The sequence below is a fragment of the Gossypium hirsutum genome, chromosome D09 (assembly GCF_007990345.1).
Source record: "Gossypium hirsutum isolate 1008001.06 chromosome D09, Gossypium_hirsutum_v2.1, whole genome shotgun sequence".
NCBI lineage: Eukaryota > Viridiplantae > Streptophyta > Magnoliopsida > Malvales > Malvaceae > Gossypium > Gossypium hirsutum.
In genome coordinates, this window is record NC_053445.1 from 49,102,844 (window position 1) to 49,129,701 (window position 26,858).

Here is a 26,858-nt window from a genome sequence, read left to right on the forward strand (position 1 = left end):
ATATGTCTAACATTTAAGAGATGATATTAAGCAAATTTGGATTATGATTTTTTAATAGAGACCAAAGACGACAAGTAGAAAATGGAGATGGTACCATAATTTGGAATTAAACAGCGGCATGGACCCAACCTTAAACTTGAAGGACATGTTCTTGTCGGCAGTGGGACACAGTCAGAACTGCCCATGAAGCCTTGGGTGACTTGAATTCCAAGCTAAATTCTAATACACGCAACACCTGCTCCTGAATCATATGTTAAATTAACCACAAAAATGAACTTATGCTTATATCCACGACACTATGTAACTTATCCATTCAATTTCATAATTTTATCTATAAAACATCGTTTTTAAGATCGAAAATAGGTTGCACGAATTTATTATAATAAATTCGTTCCTTGTTTATTTTAGTTGATAATTAATATTATAATAAATTCTGTTAGGATCGACCCGATTAAGCAACAAGTAAAAAAAATAGGAGAATAAATTGAGAAATTGAACACACAAATTTAACGTGGAAAAACCCCTCCAAAGAGGATAAAAAACTATGAGTAAAGATAATTTTACTATAATGAAAAAAAAACGAATAGTACAAAAGATGAAGATAAAAGCTAAATTCCAAAAGCCCGAAAACAAAGAACCTTCAAAACGTAAATACAAAATTCTCTAAATGTGTTATGAGTTCTAATCTCTAATGTGCGTATTTTCTAAGGTTGCAAAAGAACCTATTTATAGACTAAATTAGTAGGTCAAATAAACTATGCTAAATATATTATACTAATAAATATTAAATCTTCTAGAAAGAAAATATATCTTGTTTAACTTGACTTGCAAGCAATCTCTTAGAATTTGGGTCACACAACTCTAACAATCTCCACATTGACACGAATTCTTACAATGCCATCTTTGCGAAAGCCCACCACGGGCCTATCTTGTACTATGTAGGAAATTAACTGAGTCGAATATGTGCTTAGAAGCTAGAAGACTTCTAGCCTTCGACTTGTGCACTGTCAAATCAAAACTAACCCGGGTCTGATTTTCACGAACACAGTGCCCTAACTTTTTAAAACCTGCATCCAAAAGGGAACCTCTCTTCAACGAAACAGTCATACCTTTTTTCCCTCCCATGACCAAGTTGCCTCCGCTCCAAACAAGTTGACTTCGACTCCGTAATGAACGAGGGACGTCCGATTTGACCAGTCACTGTAGAATCTTCCAGAATATAAACACTGCTGGTTCTTTTACCTTTTAACAAAACGAGAGCTCTACGAGATACTTTAATGTCACTCGACTTGATGTTGATTTCACATCCTTTCAAGTCTAAAATACTAAAGGAGATGAGATTCTTTCGTAAATCAGGTGCATACCTGACATCTGAGAGTGCCCTTATCTTCCCATCGTGTATCCTAATTTTAACAGTACCAATACTAATTACCTTACTAGATGAATCGTTTTCCATGCACACAACTCCACCTTTAACTAAACTGTATGTGGAGAACTATTCTTTATTGAGACACATGTGGAAAGAACATCCCGAATCTAGGATACACTCAGACGTGAGCTTGGAGTTATTGCTCGTTAACACTAACAAGAAATCATCACCGCTTTCATCGGCCAAATTAGCACCAGCTACATCTTCCTCGTTACTCTCAGCAGCTCTTTCATTTCGCAATTTATAACAATCTGCTTTGACATGACCTAACTTTTTACAATAGCGACACCTTTTGTCTCGTTTCTTTAATGCTACCAAAACGGAAGCTTTCCTATCTGCCTTGCTATCCAAACCAGACTCATTGTCGAGTTTGTCTCTACTCAACAAATGACCCTTCACATATTCAAACGAGATTTTGTCTCTACCATAAATCAAGGTCTCCCTAAAAGACTTGTATGAAGGGTGTAAAGAGCACAATAATAGCATAGCCTGATCTTCATTGTCAATATAAACCTCAACGTTGTTTAAATCATTTAAAAGAGTAATGAATTGACTGATGTGATATCTAAGAAGCTCATCTTCGTTCATGCGAAACGTAAATAGACGTTGTTTCAACACTAAACGGTTAGCCAGAGACTTAGTCGCATAAAGAGTTTCTAACCTTTTCCACAAGGCAAATAATGTCGTCTCCATCAATACCTCCTACAATACCGTATTCACGAGGCACAACTGGATTGCAAACAAGGCCTTTTCATCAAGCTCTTCCCATCTGTTTGATTTAGATTCTCAGGCTTTTTCCGGGTAACAACGTTTTTCAATCCGGTTTGAACTAGAATTACCATCATCCAAACTTGCCATAGATTGAAATTTGTCTCACCATCAAACTTTTCAATTTCAAACCTTGTTACTGCATATCTGAACGGGCTGATCTATGAAAATTAAACTAGCTTTGATACCACTTATTAGGATCGACCCGATTAAGCAACAAGTAAAAAAATAGCAGAATAAATTGAGAAATTGAACACACAAATTTAACGTGGAAAAACCCCTACAAAGAGGATAAAAAACCACGGGCAAAAATAATTTTACTATAATGACAAAAGAACGAAGAGTACAAAAGATGAAGATAAAAGTTAAACCCCGAAAACCCGAAAATAAAGAACCCTCAAAATGTAAACACAAAATTCTCTAAATGTGTTATGAGTTCTAATCTCTAATGGGTGTGTTTTCTAATGTTGCAAAAGAACCTATTTATAGGCTAAATTAGTAGGTCAAAAAACTATGCTTATAAGTGCTAAATATATTATACTAATAAATACTAAATCTTCTAGAAAGAAAATATATTTTGTTTAACTTGACTTGCAAGCAATCTCTTAGAATTTGAGTCACACAACTCTAACAATTTGTAAAAATAGAACGTCGGTAATGACAACATATTGCAAAGAAAAAAAGAAATAAAAATAAAAAATACACAGATTTTTACGTGGAAACCCTTTCTGGAAAAAACCACGGGTAAAGGAAAAGAAAATTCACTATGTCGAATTCGAATGATTTCAAGAGGAGTTTCAACTACATCTATTTATAGGTTGAAAAAACCTAATTCTAATTAAAGTCAAATATATTATGTTAATAAATGTTAAATATATTATACTTATAAATACTAAATCTTCTAGAAAGAAGATATATTTTGTTTAACTTGACTTGCAAGCAATCTTTTAGAATTTGGGTCACACAACTCTAACAATCTCCACCTTGACACGAATTCTCAACGAATAAGGTTTTCACCTTTTCTATAAAACCCTTAAAGGTTTAACTTTAATAATGAACACCAACCAAGTCTAAGCAATGTTCAAATTTGGTTATAGGAAGTAACTTAGTCATCACATCTGTAAGATTTTCATGAGTACTAATTTTGCTCACAACAATATCACCACGAGCAATAATATCACGAACAAAATGATACCGAACATTAATGTGTTTTATTCTCTCATGAAACATTTGATCTTTTGTAAGGAAAATGACACTCTGACTGTCACAAAATACTTTACTAATTTGAAGATCTTTATTGAGTTAACTAAATAGTCCATTCGACCAAATAGCTTCTTTACAAGCCTTAGTAGTCGTCACGTACTCAGCTTCAGTGGTAGATAAAGCGATTGTAATTTACAAAGTGGCTTTCCAACTAATTGCACAACCTCCGATTGTAAAGACATAACCTGTGAGAGATCTTCTTCTATCAGGGTCTCCAGCAAAATCAACATCAACATACCCAATGACTCTATCTCTAGTTCTTCTAAACTGTAAGCAAACATCAGTAGTACCTCATAAGTATCTTAAAATCCACTGAACTGCTTTCTAGTGTTCTTTACCGGGATTCTACATGTATCTGCTAACTGCACTGACTGCATATGATAAATCTAGATGTGAACAAACCATAGCATACATGAGAGATTCCACTGCACTGGAGTATGGAACAAGTGACATGTACTCAATCTCATTATCTAATTGTGGAGACAAAGCCGATGAAAGTCTGAAATGGGCTGCTAAAAGAATACTAACAAGCTTAGCACTCTGCATATTGAACCTACAAAGAACTTTCTCAATGTACCCCTTCTGACTTAGGTACAATTTACTTATTTTTTTATCTTTGAGAATCTCCATACCAAGTATCTTCTTTGCTAGTCCTAAATCTTTCATCTCAAATTCTTCACTTTGTCGGGCTTTGACCTTTCTTATCTTTCATTTATCTTTTGCTGCTGTCAACATGTCATCAACATAAAGGAGTAGATACACAAAAGAACGATCACTATTTTTCTTGAAGTAAACACAACTGTCAAAACTACTTCTTTTAAAATCATGAGAAGTCATAAAGGAATCAAACCTCTTGTACCACTGTCTTGGTGACTGTTCCAAACTGTAAATGGACTTTTTCAGCAAGCAAATATAGTCCTCTTTTTCTGAGACTGTAAAACCTTCTGGTTGTTGCATATAAATATCCTCCTCAAGTTCTCCATACAAAAATGCAGTTTTTACATCTAACTGCTCAAGCTCCAAATCATGCATGACCACAATACCAAGCAAAGCTTGAATCGAACTATGCTTCACAACTGGGGAGAACACATCTGTGAAGTCCACTCCTGGAATTTGATTGTAACCCTTTGAAACAAGCGTTGCTTTATATCTGAGTTCTTCAACTCCTAGAGTCTCTTCTTTCTTTTTAAACACTCATTTAAAACGAATAACCTTTTTACATTTAAGAAGTTTCACAAGATCCCATATTCTGTTTTTGTGGAGTAATTCCATGTAACAGCCTGATTTTGGGCCTAGTCGGAACAGTAGTTTCGAGATCACAAATCCGACAAGGAAAAATTTATTTTTCTTATATTTTTATGGTCTAAGATTTCACAGAATGATTTCGTGAAAATTTCGTTCGAAAATTTTGACGTTTGGGCACTCAATTTAGTCAAAAGGACTAAATTGTAAAAAGTACAAAAGTTGAGTTCTACATGTGAGAGGTGTTCAATTGTTATGAAACTTTAAATTGGAGGTCCTTATATGGTAATTAGACCATTGGTTAAGTTGGTAGACAAAAATGGGCATGAAATAAGTGAAATAGGAAAATTTTAAGTTAAGGGCAATTTGGTAATCTAGTAATTAAAATGAATTAAAAGGGAAAAAGATGGCAAATTGTGCTCATCTTCTTCATTTGGACGAAATCAGCAAGGGGGGAAGCCATTGTTAGGGTTTTCAAGCTTCCAAGCTCTATAGTAAGTGATTCTAAGCCCCGTTTTTAATGTTCTTTACGTTTTTGGAGTCCCGGTAACTTGATTTTGCTTATTCTAGCAATAATTTAATCTAGGGTTTATATTTAGAAAAATAATCATATGTGAAATGTGTTTATTTTGATGTTTTATGGTAGAATATGAAGCTAGAAATTATGTTAAGCAACTTTTGCTAAGCGATTTTGAGTAAAAACGAGTAAAACGACATAATAAATAAAAATACTAAATGTTCATAAGTAAGTGTTAGAGTGGGAATTTGATGTTGCCATAGAAGGGAAAAATGTTCAGCATGTCATAATACATAAGAATAAGGGATGAAGTTTAATTTACGAGCTTTGGGGCAAAAGTGTAAATATGCAAAAGTTTAGGGGCAAAATTGTAATTTTTCCAAAGTTTGAGTCAAGGAATGTTTTGATAAATGTGAGTACTAAATAAGTCAAATGTGTTATTATAGATTAAGAAAGAAGTGGAATCGACATTGATCGGAGAAAAGAAAAGATTCAAAACTAAATTACTAAATTTTTATATTGTTGCATCAAAGTAAGTTATGTGTAAATAATAGTAATATACTTTTATAAATTGTGAATTTTATTTGATATGTGAATCAATAGTGAATGTGGACGGAAAATTGTTCATGAATTATTCAAGAGATAAAGTGTTGAAAATAAAGTGTTAAGTGTAAATTCCTGGTTGAACTTAGGAATAGAAGTGGATACAAGTGACATGTCACTAGAGATCAGTGTTACAGTGTTACAGTGAGTCCCGGGTGCTGGGTGATCTAGCATGTGTTGCAGACACCTGACAGCTTGTGTGAGCAGGCCCGTGGACATTTCCAGTGTTATTGATCAGTGGTAGCTTCGGCTACATATCAGTGGTAGCTTCGGCTACATATCAGTGGTAGATTCGGCTATATATCAGTGGTAGCTTTGGCTACATATCAGTGTGGCACTTATGTGCTAATTCTCTACGTATCCGTGTATATTTCGAGTGTTCAACGGGAGATTGACTAAGTGAAAATACATGAGATCATGTAACGATTAAGTGTAATTGAATAATGAATATATGTGTGGAATTGAATTGAATATTGACTTGAAAATGGAAAAGTGAATTTTGAATTGAATAGTGATTAAAAGTGAAAAAGTGAAATTATGAAAAAGTAGAATTAGCAACAAAACAGTTTTGGACAGTAACAATAGTGTGACTTTGAAAAATCACCAAAAATGGTGGAAATTGAATTAGAGAGTGAATAAGATATGAAATGAAATCTTAAGGAGTCTATTTTTACATAAAAGAAACAAAGAAAGTAAAAGAGTTATACATTTTGAGATATTTTAATTTTAGTGAGGCAAGGTCGGATTGATTTCGGAATCCCCTATTATGACTTTGAAAAATAATTAAAAACTTTAAAAAAATTATTATGAGTTATAATTTATATTCTTAGAATCCTTAATGAGTCTATTTTCAAAGGGAACAAACGTAAATATCATCTGAGTTCTGTACAATTAGATAATTCATTTTTAGTGAAGAGAGGTCGGATATGTTGAGCAGTGAAAAAGAGGTGACTTTAAAGAATAAATTTTTCTAATTGGCCAAGTAAAAAATTCTGAAAATTTTATGGTAAGAATACATGTGAGTATAGTTTCGAGGAAAATTAACGGATCTTAATTTGGAGCTCTGTAGCTTCGGATAAAAATGATTTAGTGACTCTGACTCAAATAGACAGCTTTGAATTTAAATATAAGTGAATAGTGAAATTATGTATAATGCTATTTAAGCATGTTTTATACATAAAGGATGTGGAATGGAGAGGAGGAGGAGGAAAATAAAATGTATGAAAAAATTGTGTATAATGGTCATATGCCCGATTATAATCGGTAAATGTTAAATTGAATGGTAAATACGTATTGGTACTGAAGGAACTATTGCGGTATTGAAAAGCAATTGATCAAATGTTTAAGAAATTTAGTCATGACATATATATATATGTGTGATAATAATGATATATGGGTGATTATATCATTGAGTTGCATTGATTAATTCGGTCTATGTGATGGAAATGTCAAGAACATTTGTCTTTGATATGTGATGATCATGGTTTAAGCTCATATGGGAAAATAAAGTTTCATAGTATGAGAGTGTGGTATTGAAATATATATATTGGATTGAGAAATTGATTTGAATTGTGAACATGAAAGATTGTGAATAGAATAAAATGGAAATGGAGCTTTGAATTACATGAGTAAGTATCAGGTCTCGTAGGCCCTATTTGTTATGAATATAATATTTTGAGGATATGTTGTAAAGAATTATAAAAGCATGTTAAAAATTTGAAGAGTTTAAATTTGAATGAAATTTTGTAACTCGGTTTAATACGTTTACATGTGTAGGTGTTCTAGTAAGGCCTCATACCCTATTCCGGAGTTGAATACGGGTAAGGGGTGTTACATTTAGTGGTATCAGAGCTACGGGTTAGTCGGTTCTCGGACCGAACGTAGCATATGTGAGTCTAGCTATACATGCCATGTTATTACTCGTGATGGTGTGATATCTCCGGGCTCTAACGAAATTGTTTTGTTAAGACAAAGATGATTTTCAATCGAGCTATTTTCAATAATGCTGAAAATGATATTGAGATAAATGAAATATACTCACGTTATGTTAGAATTTGGAAAGGTAAGAATAGAAATTTGTGATATGTATGTGTTCAAGTATGAAAAATGAAAGTTTATGTTGTGATAAGCTCATCCAAGTATGTTAGTGATTATATGATGCTATGTGCTCAACATATTTGATTAAGTGAATATGGAAACGAAATTTACTTAAATAGATGGAATGTGTTTTTATGTATATTTGCTTGAATAAGTGAAATCGGTACGTTCATATGACAGAATCTTATGTTTAATTGTTAAATTAGAGGTAATATGATTTTTTTTTTGTGTATTTATTATTGAATCATGAATATTATAATAGTAAGAAAATTGAATTGGAAGATCAAATTGAGTAGAACGCAGGAATGAGTACTTTCGTTTAGTGATATGTGATGAATTGACGAAAAATACCATGGTTTGACCATGCAACATGTGAAAATGTGATTATGAAATCTCCGTGTAAGACCATATCTGGAATATGGCATCATTGTGATATGTGATTCCGTGTAAGACCATAGCTGGGCTATGGCATCGGTATGTGATATGTGATTACATGTAAGACCATAGTTGGACTATGGCATGTGAAAACGAAGTACTCAATTCCGTAAGACGTTCTGTAATTTGACAAATTGTGGTAAGTGTTAAGCAAATTTTATGTGATAAAACATATTGAACAGTGAAATTGAGCTCAAATATGTGATCTCACCATTCAGAGATTATGTTTGTCAGGTTATGTTAATAAATTATGTGTATGAGAATTTAAGTGACAGAAATGAAACAGATAATGATATTGAGCTCATTTACATGAATCTGTCATTTGAAATTGTGATTGACAAGAAAAAAATAGTGATTTGGATGCTTATGTATGGTTATATGTATTTATCTGAAATACAAGAAAATGATGATTATTGATATGGCTATAAAGTGAACAAGTGGTGAAGTTAAAAGATCAAATGGGTGAGAAATAAAGCTTGGAAAAATAGCCCGATTTTTGTCCATACGGGTAGACACACGGGCGTGTGACCCCTATATGTGAGAAAATATATGAATGAACTAGGTGGTTATGATGGTATTACATTGATGATGAATGTTAAGTCTTATATACATATATGTATTTATGAGAGTAAGTTAGAGGCTTAATGACCTCACCCCCTTATCAATATTTTTTTATGACGAAATTTTTACGAGAATCATGTTGAATAAACTCATAAATGTGAACTAAAGAGTTTAGTGGTCAAATAATTAGTAATGCAAATAGAGTTGAGCCTAGTGTAATAAATGAACTCAGTTTTAAAAGAAATATCAGATTGTTAGTGAATGGAATAATGTGAGATTCGTGATAACATAATTAGTGAGAGAAATGACCATTAAGTGGTAAAGATGCCTGTGTGTGACGATTACAATCGAAATGAACACGATGATCTTTTCTGGATATTCTATATATTCTTTTATCCTCAGAAATATGTGTATAATTGTTCAGTTCTGATAGAGTTCTTATGTTGTGAGAATGTTAGCTAACTATGATGTTAGACGAAGGTCCTGTTGGTCTAGTTGGTTTATGACCGGTTATTGTTCTGTTTTGCATGCATATTTAGAAAGTGTATTGTTTTGATACGATGAAATTCCAGAGCTAAAATGTGGTGATTCTAGTGACTTGCATGCTAAAAGAATGTTGAAAGATTGTGTGTTTGAGCTGTATTCTCAGCATGAAGAAAATAGTACTTTGATATGTTAATGTTCAATAGTTGAAATCAACTCAATTGTTTTACTAGAGTGAACTGGTTTATCTAGATGTGATTTGAGTTGTATGTATTTAAGCATGTGTATTCACGAGTATTGTAACAGCCTAAAATAGGGCCTAGTCGGAACAATAGTTTCAAGACCAAAAAAAAAACTCGAAGTAGAAATATTTAATTTATAATTATTTTAGAGTCTATGATATGTTTGGGTGATGGTGTGCAAATTTTGTTAAGAAATTTTATCGATAAAGTGGCCAATTTTATTATTGGGATTCAATTGTATTAATTGAAAAATATGAGTTCTAGAACATAAGTACTTGTTTTAAATGGGGATTTAAATTAGAGGTCTTTAAATGACAAATAGACCATCATATTTTGTTATGGACAAGACTAGTCATGGAAGGGTAAAAATTGAAGGTATAGTAAAAAGGGCGTTTTTGTCATTTGAGTGTTTTAAGGCATAAAAGACAAAATTGAAACCCAAAAATCTGCTCATTCTCTTCTCCATGCTGCCGAAACTTTCAGAAAGCCATGGCTAGGGTTTCAAGCTTTTTCAAAGTTCAATTGTAAGTGCATTTAAGCCCCGTTTTTAATGTTCTTCGTATTTTTGAGATCCTAGAAGCTTAACCTTTCTATTTTTACTATTTATTTGCATGAAAAATGAAGTTTAAAAATTGACCCATGCTAGATATTTGTGCATTTTGATGTTTAATGATAGAATAAGGGTGCACGAGGTTAGGAGAACGATTTTTGCTAAGTGATTTTCGTTGAAAATGGTTAAAACGGGTTAATTAGTAAAAGTTGTAAATGCTCCTAAAAGTTGTAAATAATAAGAATTTGAGGTTTCTTTAGAAGAGAAAAAGGTTTGGCTGACATTGAATGTTATGGAAATTGAATAAAAATCATATTACGAGCCTAGGGGAAAAATTGTAATTATGAGAAAGTTTAGGGGCAAAATTGTAAATTTTCCGTAGTATGATTTTTGTATTAAAATGAGTAATGTGAGTGATAATTAAGTGAAATGTGACATTTTAGATCGAAGAAATCGAGATTTGGACTAAGTACGGGGAAATATAAATCAAAATGATCGATTCGCGTTGAGGAAAGTTCATATGGTTAGTCTAAGTGATCGATTATTAAATTTGAATTGAGATGATGTTTTATTTTATATATATTTGTTATTTAATCATGACTTTATGCAAGTACAAGATTAGATTGAAGGATCAATCGTGAGAAATGCAGGGTCAAGTACATTCGTACTACAACTCATGATGAATTGATGGAAAAGTCCATGGTTGGACCATGGCAGTGAGTGTGCCAGTGTAAGACCATGTCTGGGACATGGCATCGGCACAGACCGAGGAGTGCTAGTGTAAGACCATGTCTGGGACATGGCATCGGCACGGACATAGGAGAGCCAGTGTAAGACCATGTCTGGGACATGGCATCGGCTCGAGATGAGGGCCAGAGTAAGACCATGTCTGGGACATGACATCGGCATCGATATGTGATCCCATGTAAGACCATATATGGGATATGGCATTGGCGTCCTACTAGGTGTACGAAATATCCCGAACATCCCTAATATTACAAGTAGTTCAACGGGAAATTTAAGGAGTATGCTCAAGATAAGTAAGAGTAGGATATGTGAGTATTATGACTAGGCACAGGTATGTATATGAGACTCATAAATAATGTGCTCAGATTATGATGCATTATTAATAAGGATGCAAACGAGTAAGTTTGTATGTGATTAATTCCTTATTTTTACTTACGTTTTAATTATGAGATATGATTGAATATGGAATAATTACTTGAGGTGAATAATGAATTACGGTTGAATATGGAAGAGTTGGAAAAAGGTTTAAAATATATATATGAGAATTTGTGGTTGAACCTTCGGAATGGATCGGATATCGTTGGAAATATAGGTGAATGCTATTCGCCGATTCCACCGGATATTAATGAAAATAAAGGTGATTGCTATGTGCTGATTTCACTGGATACCAATGGTTATATAAGTGATTGCTATGTGTTGAATTCACCCTGTACCATTGAGTATAAAAGTAGTTGCTATGTGCTGATTTCACTGAGTACTATTGATTATAAGGGTGGTGTTGTGTGCTGATCTACCATGTAACTGAGATTATTTCAAAGTGTTCATTGGGAAACTAATTAAGTGAAAACATATGTTACGAACAATGTGTTCGATCTTTAATCAACCCTTTGGCATGATGAAATGAGGCATTGAAATTAAGAATGAGTAAATTTAACAACAAAACAGTTTAGGACAGAAACAATTGTGTGACTTTGAAAAATCACCAAAAATGGTGAAAATTGAATTAGAGGTTGTATGAGATATTAAATTAAAGCTGAGTGAGTCTATTTTCATATAAATGAAATAGAGTAAGCAAAAGAGATATATATTTTGAGATATTTGAATTCTAGCGAGACAGGGATAGAATGAATTCGAAATCCCCTGTTCCAACTTTGGAAAATTACTAAAATTTGTACAAAAATAATTATAGTTTGTAATTTACATGCTTAAATTTATAAATGAGTCTACTTTCAATAGAAACAAGCAAGGACATCATTTGAATTTTTTGCAATGAGATAATTAATTTTTAGTGAAGAGGGGTCAGAGTTGTCGAACAGTGAAATAGGGGAATATTTAATGAATAAACTGTATTAATTGGCTAGACCAAAAATTCTGAAATTTCTATGGTAAGAAATTATGTGAGTCTAGTTTCAGGGAAAATTTACGGTTTTTCATTTGGAGTTCTGTATCTCGAGAAATAAATAATTTAGTGACAGTGACTCAAGTAGACAGATTAATGTGAATATTAGTAATAAAGTGTAAGCATGTGATATAATGACTATATCATCATAAGAAATTATTGCGAGGATTTGTCCACACAAGTTTAATAATTTCTCATTATTTTCATATGAACTTACTAAGCATTTATGCTTACTTCCTCTCTCTTTTCCTTTACCTTATAGTATCGCCAAGTTAGCTCGGGGATCGGTGGACGTCGGAGATTCGCTCACACTATCAATTAGAACACTTGGTATATCTAGATACATAAATTTTTGGGTTATGGCATGTATAGTAGGTTTGGTCGTTTTGTCATATATGTCATATTTCTTATGGCCAATATTGACGGTTGTTATACGCCTATGATATGGTTATTCATGTATGTGGTAATTGCATAATTGAATGTTGTGGAGGTGGTTTACAAATGATTTCATGAATGACGATGTGTATGGGAATGTGAATGTAAAATTGGATATTCGGATGTCCAATTATAGTGTGATACATGTTGACGAAATTTTATGACCCAGTTTTATATGTTTAAGAAATTTTAAGTCTGGTAACACCTCGTACCCTGTTCCGGCACTGGATATGGTAATTATTGGATATGGTAATTATTGATGAAGACGGATAGTCGAAATGAAAAATCTATATTTCAGAAAGTATGATATAGAGAAATATTTATTGATATAGAGATATACGAGATTAAATTAATTAATGATTTTGAGAAGTTAGTGAAAGTGTCTCAAGAGAGTTGGAAGTAACTTCTTCTAGTAAGATTTTCGGGGACGAAAATCCCTAAAGGGGGGAGAGTTGTAACAGCCCGATTTTGGGCCTAGTCGGAACAGTAGTTTCAGGATCACAAATCCAACAAGGAAAAATTTATTTTTCTTATATTTTTATGGTCTACGATTTCATGGAATGATTTCGTGAAAATTTCGTTCGAAAATTTCGACGTTTGGGCACTCAATTTAGTCAAAAGGACTAAATTGTAAAAAGTGCAAAAGTTGAGTTCTACATGTTAGAGGTGTTCAATTTTTATGAAACTTTAAATTTGAGGTCCTTAAATGGTAATTAGACCATTGGTTAAGTTGGTAGACAAAAATGGGCATGAAATAAGTGAAATAGGAAAATTTTAAGTTAGGGGCAATTTGGTAATCTAGTAATTAAAATGAATTAAAAGGGAAAAAGATGGCAAATTGTGCTCATCTTCTTCATTTGGACGAAATCAGCAAGGGGGGAAGCCATTGTTAGGGTTTTCAAACTTCCAAGCTCTATAGTAAGTGATTCTAAGCCCCGTTTTTAATGTTCTTTACGTTTTTGGAGTCCGAGTAACTTGATTTTGCTTATTCTAGCAATAATTTAATCTAGGGTTTATATTTGGAAAAATACCCTTATGTGAAATGTGTTTATTTTGATGTTTTATGGTAGAATATGAAGCTAGAAATTATGTTAAGCAACTTTTGCTAAGCGATTTTGAGTAAAAACGAGTAAAACGACATAATAAATAAAAATACTAAATGTTCATAAGTAAGTGTTAGAGTGGGAATTTGATGTTGCCATAGAAGGGAAAAATGTTCAGGATGTCATAATACATAAGAATAATGGATGAAGTTTAATTTACGAGCTTTGGGGCAAAAGTGTAAATATGCAAAAGTTTAGGGGCAAAATTGTAATTTTTCCAAAGTTTGAGTCAAGGACTGTTTTGATAAATGTGAGTACTAAATAAGTCAAATGTGTTATTATAGATCAAGAAAGAAGTGGAATCGACATTGACCGGAGAAAAGAAAAGATTCAAGAATAAATTGCTAAATTTTTATATTTTTGCATCAAAGTAAGTTATGTGTAAATAATAGTAATATACTTTTATAAATTGTGAATTTTATTTGATATGTGAATCAATATTGAATGTGGACGGAAAATTGTTCATGAATTATTCAAGAGATAAAGTGTTGAAAATAAAGTGTTAAGTGTAAATTCCCGGTTGAACTTAGGAATAGAAGTGGATACAAGTGACATGTCACTAGAGATCAGTGTTACAGTGTTACAGTGAGTCCTGGGTGCTGGGTGATCTAGCATGTGTTGCAGACACCTGACAGCTTCTGTGAGCAGGCCCGTGGACATTTCCAGTGTTATTGATCAGTGGTAGCTTCGACTACATTTCAGTGGTAGCTTCGGCTATATATCAGTGGTAGCTTCGGCTACATATCAGTGTGGCACTTATGTGCTAATTCTCTACGTATCCGTGTATATTCCGAGTGTTCAACAGGAGATTGACTAAGTGAAAATACATGAGATCATGTAACGATTAAGTGTAATTGAATAATGAATATATGTGTGGAATTGAATTGAATATTGACTTAAAAATGGAAAAGTGAATTTTGAATTTAATAGTGATTAAAAGTGAAAAAGTGAAATTATGAAAAAGTAGAATTAGCAACAAAACAGTTTTGGACAGTAACAATAGTGTGACTTTGAAAAATCACCAAAAATGGTAGAAATTGAATTAGAGAGTGAATAAGATATGAAATGAAATCTTAAGGAGTCTATTTTTACATAAAAGAAACAGAGAAAGCAAAAGAGTTATACATTTTGAGATATTTTAATTTTAGTGAGCAAGGTCGGATTGATTTCGGAATCCCCTATTATGACTTTGAAAAATAATTAAAAATTGTAAAAAAATTATTATGAGTTATAATTTATATGCCTAGAATCCTTAATGAGTCTATTTTCAAAGGGAACAAACGTAAATATCATCCGAGTTCTGTACAATGAGATAATTCATTTTTAGTGAAGTGAGGTCGGATATGTTGAGAAGTGAAAAAGTGGTGACTTTAAAGAATAAACTGTACTAATTGGCCAAGTAAAAAATTCAGAAAATTTTATGGTAAGAAGACATGTGAGTATAGTTTAAAGGAAAATTAACGGATCTTAATTTGAAGCTCTGTAGCTTCGGATAAAAATGATTTAGTGACTCTAACTCAAATAGACAGCTTTGAATTTAAATATAAGTGAATGGTGAAATTATGTATAATGCTATTTAAGCATGTTTTATACATAAAGGATGTGGAATGGAGAGGAGGAGGAGGACAATAAAATGTATGAAAGAATTGTGTATAATGGTCATATGTCCGATGTTGACACCATTTTTTTGCGAAAACGGGTCGACTTAGATTTTAAAAACGAAAATGAAAACGGGAGTCGCCACCAATCCTTTTTTTGATGAGGTGTGATCGGGTCACCTTGAAAAGTGGTTGTTTTTAATAAACAATTTAATTTTTATTAAAACAACGATTTTGGTCTACGAAATTCAAAAAAAAGGGTTCGGGAGTCGGTTACGCACGAGGAAGGATTAGCACCCTCGATACGCCCAAAATTGGTACCTTAGTTGATTATTTAACGTCTTTATGTCGAAAGCTAAAAGTTTGAAAAGATTTAAAATACGATCCTCTTTTATTAATGTTGATTTTAAAATGCTTTAATTGAATCTAAAATGGAAAATGCCTCCTTATCTCGAAGTAACAAGGTGTCACACCCAGTAAGTTAGGACCCGACATCTCATATTTTGAGAGTAAGTTTGCATTTCACTTTTTATTTAAACCTCATTTATTTTAATTTTAAAAGGATCTTCGGTTACTTAGAATCAACGATAAAAACCGAAGCACAGTAAGGTAGGGCACGATTTCTTGAATTTTCTAAGTATAGAATATTACCTTTATTTTTGAAATTTTATGCGCTTGGAAATTTAAAAGGATATTTTACTATTTAGAATTAACGAGAAATCGAGACCCAGTAAGTTAGGGTACAATTTCTCAAATTTCTAAAATACAAAATATTGCCTTATTTGAAATTATTATTATTTTTGAATAATAACATGTACAACATTTGAACGAAATATATTTTTTAGGTTGTGAAGAAAAAAATGAATGCGACTTTGAAATGATGAAACGAAATGGAATGATAAAGGAACATAGTATAATGAATTATGAAATAGACAATACATAAGTGCATGCCAAATACAAGAATACAAGTAAGCAAATCATAGTATATACAATGTCAATAAGCACATGACGTAGATAATCTTATTATCAACATTAATAAATCCAAGGAAAATGAAAACATATAAGGCAATTTAAAGTAAAAAAAAATTTAAAATAGATGCTTTAAGTACAATAAGTAATAAAAGTTTTAGACAAAAAAATATATAAGAAAGCTTAAAGTAAATAATTAATAAAACAGTTTGAAATAAATAACATTATACATTAAAATAATAATAATAAATGCAAACAGTTTTGGAAGATATGTATATATACATATATTTAAAAAAATTGAACGATACGCACATATATAGTAATTTACAATGAATATATATAAAAGAAAACTTTAAAATAAGTTATATGTAACTTTTTTTTAAAATAAATAATATACATAAAACTTAAAATTAATGAGGATAAAAAAATTTTAATATAATAATAAATAAATGAAATGGACTAGGGATGACATTGAAAACTAACAAGAATTAGGGGGTTTTAATTGCAAAAACCATAAACAAGTCTCCAGGGATTAATATGGCGCGCGCGCGAAGAATGGAGGACTAATCAGGCAATAAACCCCAGTCCTAGAGTGCAACGTTTCAGCGCAAGGGACTGTACATGGTCAAAGGACCTGATTGAAGCAAAAACAAAATTCGCAGTCCAAATCGAAAAGAAAAAAAAGGTAGATTGCACCTCAACGCAAGATGGAGGGACTAACTGCGTAATTTACCCATTAGGGCAAAACATTTGCATATTCCCCCCATCAAATGGCGCCGTTCAGTGGATAACTAAAATGGTTTTATTTAGTTCACTTTTCAGATTTTCTAAAAGAAAAAACAGAGGGAGCCTCAGCTGTCTTTCTCAACCCCCCCTTTTTCTTAAATGACCGACGGCCCTAAGACCTCCCGCGCGCCACCAACAAAACCAGCGACCGACGCTGGAAAAATGGGACCGTTAGCCCCCGTCCCACGGCCTCCTTGAGAGCCAAGACTCTCTCCACCCGTGGGAGTCGAAAACAAATGAGGTTCTCGGCCTCTTGGACCCGATTTGGACGACAGAGGAGAGACCCTCCGACGACGGAATCAAGGTCACTTCCGGTGAGATCCCTTCCCCCTTTATTTGGCTTTCGATTTTTAGTTATTTGGAATGGGTTTGCAAAAAAAAAAAGATAAAACAAATGAGCAAAATCAAAAAAAGAAAGAAAAGACAAAGAAACGAAGAAGACAATTCAAAATCAACCTTGTTCTTTAATCTTGATTTTCTTTGATTTCAATATCTGTGTATTCGTAAAAAAAAAAGTTACAATGAGAATCCTTTGGCTTTTATAGCCGTATTACACCCGTTTCATCTTCATTTTTTGTTTTTTGCTCTTTACTTCTCTGTAGTCCTCTGTTGCTTTGCATTCACTCCTCTTTGCAGGTGTCAGACGAGGCCGACGGCGGTGGCAGGACGCGTGCGAGGGAAGCTGGCAAAGGCTTGCAGCGCACCTAGGGCAGTAGGGGCTAAGGTTTGCTGCTGTTTAAAATCTGTTATGGGCCATTAGGTTTGGGCTTGAATTTGGGTTGGCATAATTGGGTTTATTTTTATGTAAAATGGACTATGGGTATTTTTTATTTGTTATTGGGCTCGGGCGAAATCTGGGCTTTACACCTGATTATAATCGGTAAATGTTAAATTGAATGGTAAATACGTATTGGTACTGAAGGAACTATTGCGGTATTGAAAAGCAATTGATCAAATGTTTAAGAAATTTAGTCATGACATATATATATGTGTGTGTGATAATAATGATATATGGGTGATTATATCATTGAGTTGTATTGATTAATTCGGTCTATGTGATGGAAATGTCAAGAACATTTGTCTTTGATATGTGATGATCATGGTTTAAGCTCATATGGGAAAATAAAGTTTCATAGTATGAGAGTGTGGTATTGAAATATATATATATTGGATTGAGAAATTGATTTGAATTGTGAACATGAAAGATTGTGAATTGAATAAAATGGAAATGGAGCTTTGAATTACATGAGTAAGTATCGGGTCTTGTAGGCCCTATTTGTTATGAATATAATATTTTGAGGATATGTTGTAAAGAATTATAAAAGCATGTTAAAAATTTGAAGAGTTTAAATTTGAATGAAATTTTGTAACTCGATTTAATATGTTTACATGTGTAGGTGTTCTAGTAATGCCTTATACCCTATTCCGGAGTTGAATACGGGTAAGGGGTGTTACATTCCATCTCTTCTTGCATAGCAAACATCCATTTTTCTGAGTATTCACAGCTAACCGCCTCAGAATAATTATATGGCTCTTAGTTTGCATCTATATCTTCTGCCACATTTAAAGCATAAGCAACTAGATCAGCCTCGACATACTTCTTTGGAGGTTTAACTTCTCTTCTAGTTCTGTTTTTAACGATAGAGTATTGTGGTAAAGAAACAACTCTATTCTGAATTTTTGTATTGGCTTGAGGAGCCGACTCTGTTGTAGATTCTGGATTAATCTGATACTTCACCTGCTTTTGATTTTCTTTATTGGAAGAGTCTTTAAGAGATAAGTTAGGTAGCATAGCAGTTTCATCAAAAATAACATCTCTGCTAATCACAACGTTTCTATTTTCAGGACACCATAACTTACACCCTTTTACATCAGTTTTATAACCAAGAAAAACACATTTAATGGATCTCGGTTCCAATTTTCCATTATCAATATGAGCATACACAGGACACCCAAAGATTTTTAAATCAGAATAGTCAGCAGGATTACCAAACCATACCTCTTGTGGAGTCTTTTTCTCAATAGAAATGGATGGAGATCGGTTAATTAAAAAACATGCAGTAGGGGCTGCTTCAGCCCAAAATGACTTTGGTAAGTTATCATTTGACAACATACATCGAACTTTCTCCACGATAGTTTTGTTCATTCGTTCTGCAACGCCGTTTTGCTGTGGAGTATGACGAACTGTCAAGTGTCTCACGATCTCTTCTGACTTGCACAGTTTATTAAACTCATTAGAACAGAACTCTAAGTCATTGCCTGTGTAGAGGTATTTTATTTTTTTTTCCGTCTGTTTTTCAATCATAGTTTTCCAAGACTTAAATGCGGAAAACACATCGCTTTTTTGCTTCAAGAAGAACGCCCAAATTTTTTTAGAAAAATTATCAATAAAAGTTAACATATAATAAATATCCATTTTAATGTATGAAAATAGAGGTTTGGAGTTAAATCCAAAAACCTCATCTAGATTATTATATCGAATCGTATGTGATAAAAGATAATGAAAATACAACAAGGTCCCTAATTTAACCTTTCTTTTTCTTTCCGTGGAATATGTTTTATAGGAATCGCATCCTTGGATATGGAAAAACATGTGAACCTGAGCTCAATAACATTCTAGTCGTTTAAGGAATGTTATGAAGTCAGACATTTCTTGTTGTTTAAGCTAAAATGTAAGATGGGGGGTTGGCTTTTGGCTGGATATTCTGATTTTCCTCAACATCCCATGGAGGAATGTAAAGTAAGATCAACAGCTCATTAACTTAAAATAACAAAATTGAACTAATTAACAAACATTTGTAATAAAAAAAAACGGAACCTTGGTGGGTGGGTGTATTATTCTAATGCACAGTTGTCGAGGGGAATGTTTGTGGGCAACCCTTAGCAAAAAGGAGGCTTTGTCAGATCTTCCTCATCAATTCTCTTAAACAGAAAAAAAAAGAGAGTTTAATACCTGTTTTGGTTCCTCTACTATTTTCACTTCACTTTGGTCCTTTTATGATTTTTGGATCACTTTCCTTTTTTTTTTTTTCATTCCGTCCATCACTTTAATCATTTCCGTTAAAAAAAAAATCGAGAATGACCATTTAAGCTAATCAAATGCATACATCTTGAGAGCCAATGTGAAAACTTCACATCATATAAGGACGAATGTGAGGCCTTTTAATGGAAATGATCAAGGTGCTAACATAATTGACAAAATGAAAGTAAAGGGGCAAAGTGGATGGTCTAAAATATGAGAGCCGAAACTGAGTGTTAAGCTTAGAGAAAAAACCAAAGGAGTTTGATAGATTTTTTAGTACATGGAGTTTGATATTTTTTAAATAAGATTTTGAATTTAAATTTTGTGGATGGAAAAGATTTGATATTAAAAAAAACTTTGCTTTTTAATTAACGGTGTAATTAACTCAATTTTAAATTTATTCAGAGTGAATGTAAAATCCAAATAAAAGATAAAAGGGAGGTAATGGCATATATGCTATATCATCACTCAAGGAAATATTGGGGCTAATGTGAGGTATTCTTACAAACGTGAACAAATAAACAATTTTTAACCCTAAAATAAATCTGGGTTTAACTTGATCTCTTGTAACACAGTATCCATGTCATTTAGGTTTTCCAAGTGGTTAAATAAGAAAAACAAAAATGAAAGACTAGTTATTTTCAAGTACTAAACTAGAGAGAAAATTATTAATAATAATCTTAACCATGAAACCCCACGTATTCCTATGTGTTAGTAATGAAGAAATCTAAACAAGTCATCCCCAACCGAACCCACTCACTTTAACAAATCAATGAAAAGCTGAAAAAAGAAAAAAAGATCAGAGGGCAGTATTGCTTTTCATGTTCTTTAATTACCATGATGCTCCACCTAACATCCCATTCCAAAATCCAGCTGATGAATCTCCTTGTTCCTTATTATCTTCATTATCAGTTGTTTGCTTCAGATCTTGAAAAGGAAACAGCAGCCTCCCATTTATCTCTTCAGCCCCATCCACACAGGAATTTAACGTTGGTTTATACTCTTGCAAGGGAAACCCAGGCGTATAAACTGTGTTTGGATCTGGAACTGGCATGGGAATGAAAGGATTCCACCCCTTGGATGACATTCCAGTAACCAACTCCAAAGCTGAAACATGACATCTAGGGAACAATGAAGAAGGAATTTCCTTCTTACTGTTTTCTACACTACTATTAGGGACTTTAACAAATTCAGACATACTTGTGGTGTAAACTTCACTAACTGGGTAAGCTAAGTTGAGATCTTGGCCTCCATGGATCTTAGGGTTATTAACCAAATCAGGAAGCTTTTTGGATGATGATGATGATCTTTTGGTTTTTCTTGAACAACCTCCGACAGGGATGTTCCTGAGAGAACCGCCTTCAGTCCAGTACCTTCGACAAGTCTTGCAAAAGTACCTAGGTTGTCTGAGACTGTAATTGTTGTAATAACAGAACTTGGTGTTCATTGAATTGCACCTGGGACAGTTCAAAGCTTGTTGTTTTTGAGGCTTAGCAGCAGCTTTTCTCTCTAAATCTGCAGGTTTTGAACATGCATTTGTGACAATTTCCTACGAAGATAAACAACAAACAAATGCAAAAAAAGAAGAATCAATAACTTCAAGATCAAACAAATATGATCATCCTCTTTTTTGCAGAGAAAAGAAAAAGCATAAAAAATAAACCTACAATTGACTGTAAATTATTTCTTTGAAAAGCCAAGAGGGTTTAGTAAAGAAAACAAAGAGGTAGATACCGGGTGATACATTCTCTACCTGTGGCCATAGAGCAGTATCCATGAATGAAACTGAAGAGAAAATGAATAATAACTTCGATATATAAGAAAGAAAGAAAAAACCAGTGTTTTGTTTTTATTTTATTCTGTGGAAGAGGGGTTTCAAAAGCAGATGAAATTGAAAAGTTGGCTGGTTTTTTAGGACATTCTATGTATGTTTCACCATGCTTTATGTTCCAAAGATAGAAAAGGAGATGAGGACGCTTTCTTTAATGTAATATATTAAATATCTATCGACTCTCATTTTTTTAATATCTTAATGTTGAGAAACACGGATCCAACTATATATTTTTCAAAATATACAAAACTAGTTTATTTTTTTTAGATAGTGTAATATCAAGTATTCAAGTTCCCTTTTTGTAAATTTTCTAATAAATATATAAAATTTATGTTATTTTTTTAATAAAATGATATTTTTAAAGAGGTAATGTAATTTAAATTTTAAAGATGATATTATCGATAACAATATATCTAAGAAATAATTGCATGACATATGGTAAATTTATGGTCAGTAGTAACCAATTAAGAATAAAAGGCTAATCAATCAAACTTCTTTGCCTTTTGATATAATTTTCAAAGTAATATCCAACTATATTTATTATTATTATCATCTATGCTATATTTAAAAGGCTTTTTGAGTTGTTATTACACATCAAGTCATCAATTATGTCTTAAGATTTGGTTAAGCAATTACCCCACTTTTTTTTTTATAAAATAACAAATATTTTTATAAAAACACTTTTATCATATTAAATCATGAAAAATCTAAAAGGTTGCACATGAAATTATCGTAATATTTAATATTTTTAATTTTATTGTTTCAACCAAATGTTCATTGGTTCTTAATTTCAAAAATTTTAAATATATTTGTTATGTAATTTTTTTACTTATATCGTAAGTCTTATTATTATTTATTTTTTTTGAAATAAGTGTTATTATTATTATTAAGTACGTAATCTCATCCCAGTTATTCTGAGTGGAGATGATGATCCATGAAACATGTAATGACAGTGGTTCAGGTTGAAAGAGAGCACCAAATGCAGCCATGCAAATAGTAAAATAGCTTTGTAAATAGATTTCCTCTTTATAAAAAGGAAGAACTCGACATATCGAAAGAGGAGAAGACTTTATATACTCTCCAATTAGGTTATTATCATCTTTTTGTTCGAATAGTAAACCATTAATTAGAATAATTAGATTAATAATTATTTTTTTATTCTAACAATTAGTAGTAGGTTAGCATGATTTGACCATGAGAATGGAATAATTGAATTTGTTGAACAAAATCAAGTGTTTTTAATTCATAATTAAAGTTATTAAAAAATATCTTTAAATTTGTTTGGTTGACAAGGGTTAATTATCGAATTGTTCCCATAATTAATTTATAATTTAAGAAAATATTATTTAATCTGTAATAAATTCTGATACCAAGGCTGAAATTTGTAATCATATTGGTGAGGATGGAAGTTAAAAGGAAGAAGAAAAACATTGATTTTTGTTTATTTTCCGGTATCTGATTTTAAACCACAGAAGGAGCCAAGTTAATTAGAAAATCTTTGAATAATGATGCTAAGCTGGTGACCTAAATTCCTGCATTAATCAAGTTGATATAAATCATGCGAAATCAACAAAGAAAATGGGTCTGAATTGATGCTAATCTTTTCTGTTTTCTAATATTTCCATCTACGAACTATTTAATTTTGTATTAAAACTTATACCACTAATCAACTTAACTATGAATGGGATATAAAATTTCCTTATAAATTTATCAAATATTTGTTTTAAAATGTAAAATATGTTGACCAATTCCTTCTTGTTTCAATTTTTAAACAACATTGATTATTGCAACCGTTCACATGCATAATCAGTTTAATTTCGTGTGATATAGTATTATATCATTACGGGGCCCAATTGATATCACATACAAGCATAATGTTTGCATGTGGTTAACACCCACCAGCTTCACTACATCAATCATACCATTCTCTGCTCACCAATTTCTATTATTAGTCCCTTAATTCTACATAAATTATAATTATAATTTTTATATTTTACTCCTTGTAATTTCTTTAAAAATTTTGAAAATTTCAATCTTAGCTCAAATACAAACGGTTACATTCACAAAATTAAATTTTATTATTTCTAAGATATAATATAAGGGTAAGCAAACAGTTTTTTCGCTGGTTCAATTGGTTTTTCTAATTTAACCAATATAATCTAAACTAACCGACTCGACTAACTTTTCAAGTATAAATAGATCTAATCAAACAGACTTAACATAGGTCGCTTTGATTGGTTAAGTTGGTAAACTGAGAATTTATTTTGATTTTGATTCAATTGTGCACATTTTAAAAAATGTATACTTACATTTATTTATATTTGATTAATATAATTGTTTGTGTATGCAATATATCACATAAAATGGTGCTAATTTAAGAATGTAGTTTGTGATTTGTGGAAATTGAATCAAACCAAAATTTATGTATAAAATCAAACAAAATCAAAGTTCATGTATAATTTTGATATTTATCCCTTTTTATAATTTTTTGTGTGTGTAGAAAACATACTAAAAACAAAGGGTATACATAGGGATACTCGGGGTTAAAATGTCCTTTGTTCTATCGTTCTCTAAAATTTCCCGAATCCTCAAAGGGGAGTGTCGAAAAGGCATAACTCTTCCTCATTTGCAAAGCCATTTTAGCCAAAAAGTCTGTTGTCTAATTATTCTCTCTAAGAGTGTACTGCATTTGCCACTTGTCCTCGATAAAATTTGCTGAATTTACCTTGCGAATGAATTTCTTGATCTGGCTAACTACAAAATCCATGTTCTATCTATTAAAGGAAAGTACTGCAAAATACAATCCATAAAACCTCAACACTTATGTATGTCGAGTTTAAGATAGGAAACCTTGACTATACAATTTATTTTCTTATAGACCCAACCAACTCATTGAATGCAAATAAAAAAACACGCATAGGTGTAGACTTTCTCTCTTATGAATACCCTACTTCATCCTCTTGTACTTTCACCAAAATTCATTTTAATCTTAAACTCTCAATATATTATATTATATTATATTATATTATATTATATTATCTATTGTACCATTATTTAAATTATGATTTAATTTTTTTTAGTTATACCATGAATTCTATCATATGTGTATGCGTGTGAAAACTACATATTTAGAATACAAATATATGTTTAAAAATAATATGCAATAAATAATAAATGTATGATTTGAAATTAATTAATAATAACACATGAGATATGTATGATCTTAAAATAAATAAATAAAATAGATTAAATTGTGATTAAATTGAACTTTAAACACATAAATACATCAAATTAGGAATATTAAATGAATGCGATTGTTTATCATAGTGTTGTGATCAATCCTAAGATGGTGCCAAATTAATTTTTGACACAAACTCAATCAATAACTTTATTAATATTAGATTTTTGGCATACCCACAATGTGAATGAAAATTTTATATAACAAATATATTTATTAAAGTTTCATATAATAATTAAATTTTACTTTAGTTCAAATGGTAAAAGCAAAAGTTTCATATAAATATCATTATAAATAATTTTTATTGATTTATAATTAAAAAAAAGAGAAGAAGATAAAAACACCCTCATAATCATGTAATTTATTTTGTAAATAAAATAGTTTTTTTTTTATAATTTCCCTTACTGAGTTGGGATCCAGTTAATGGACGACACAAATTCAATAAAAAACTTTATAAATAGTATAAATAATATTATTTATATAAAATATACTATATATTATTTTATATAAAAGAGAAATGTGTATATTCGAAGGAAACTAATAAAAAAATTTATAATATTTAAATAAAAACTGAAGTTTAAATTATCAAATATAAAAAAAACAAATATACATAAAAGTAAACAATGAATTTTTATTTTAAGAGTGTGTTTGATTGGGTGGGAAAGTGAAGGGATCGGATGGGAGGGGGAGAGAAAAGTGGAAATAAAACAAATTTTGAGTGTGCTTGGTAGGGGTGAGCATTCGATCGAATCGAATCGAATCGAATCGAAAATTTTCGAGTTAATCGAGTTTTCGAATCTCATTTTATCATCCTAACTTTATTTGAAGTTTTCTCGAATCGAGTCGAGTGAGATGGAATTCGAATCGAATCAAATAGAATATATTTGTTCGAGTTAAATTTTAAAAAATAATTTTGGGTCCTTGTAACTGTTGTCACCCATCGTAATAAATTTTGTCCACCTTAATCAAATTTTTTATTAACTTTCATTACCTCATAATTTATTTATTAATTTTTTATATACTGGTTAGCTTATTTGTTTGCTTAGTTGTTTCAATTATCTTCAGATTCTTGTCACTATGTATTTTGAAATTAAAAAATATATTAAATATAAAAATATGATTTTTTAATAAAATTTATTTTAAAAATAAAATGTGAAATTGATACCAATATAAAATTTTAACACGAATATTTTATGGCATAATTAAGAATTCAATTTTAATATAAATATTCAATATGACTAAACAATTCAATAATATAAATAATATAAAATGTGAAATTTAATTTAATAATATAAATAGTATATATAAATAAAATTATTACTATTTATGTTTAGTGATTTTTTTTTTGGATAATTTTGATTTTTTATTTGAGAGTAAAGGGTGAGAAGTAAAAGTTTAGGGGGAAAATAAAAAGTTTTGGGAATAAAAGTTTGAGGGAAAGTAAATAGGGGAGTAAAATTTTGGAGGGAAAATATTTAAAAAAAAATTGGAGGGGGAGGGTTTGGGGTAGATGGGAGGTGAGAGGTGGGATGGGAAGAGA

At 31.5% G+C, this 26,858-nt stretch overlaps 1 protein-coding gene and 1 long non-coding RNA gene across 5 annotated transcripts; one reads left to right on the forward strand and one right to left on the reverse strand.

The window, feature by feature from the left end:
• Positions 1 to 10,088: 10,088 nt before the first annotated feature.
• Positions 10,089 to 12,947, forward strand: LOC107890718 (uncharacterized). Its single transcript, XR_001682022.2, has 2 exons — positions 10,089 to 10,164; positions 10,634 to 12,947. It is a non-coding gene; the product is annotated as an uncharacterized lncRNA (long non-coding RNA).
• A 7,739-nt stretch (positions 12,948 to 20,686) lies between these two features.
• Positions 20,687 to 22,242, reverse strand: LOC107890716 (dof zinc finger protein DOF3.7). 4 transcript variants are annotated; one of them, XM_016815247.2, is made up of 2 exons: positions 22,003 to 22,242; positions 20,687 to 21,764 (listed from the first exon to the last, which is right to left on the reverse strand). In XM_016815247.2, the coding sequence occupies exons 1-2, from the start codon at positions 22,010 to 22,012 to the stop codon at positions 21,082 to 21,084; spliced, it is 693 nt and encodes a 230-aa protein (XP_016670736.1). In that variant the 5' UTR covers positions 22,013 to 22,242; the 3' UTR covers positions 20,687 to 21,081. The 4 variants fall into 4 exon arrangements, with proteins under 4 accessions (XP_016670736.1, XP_040957097.1, XP_016670734.1 ...); XM_041101163.1 differs by having other exon boundaries at positions 21,984 to 22,242; XM_016815245.2 differs by having other exon boundaries at positions 20,687 to 21,798; positions 22,003 to 22,241.
• Between the last annotated feature and the right edge of the window lie 4,616 nt (positions 22,243 to 26,858).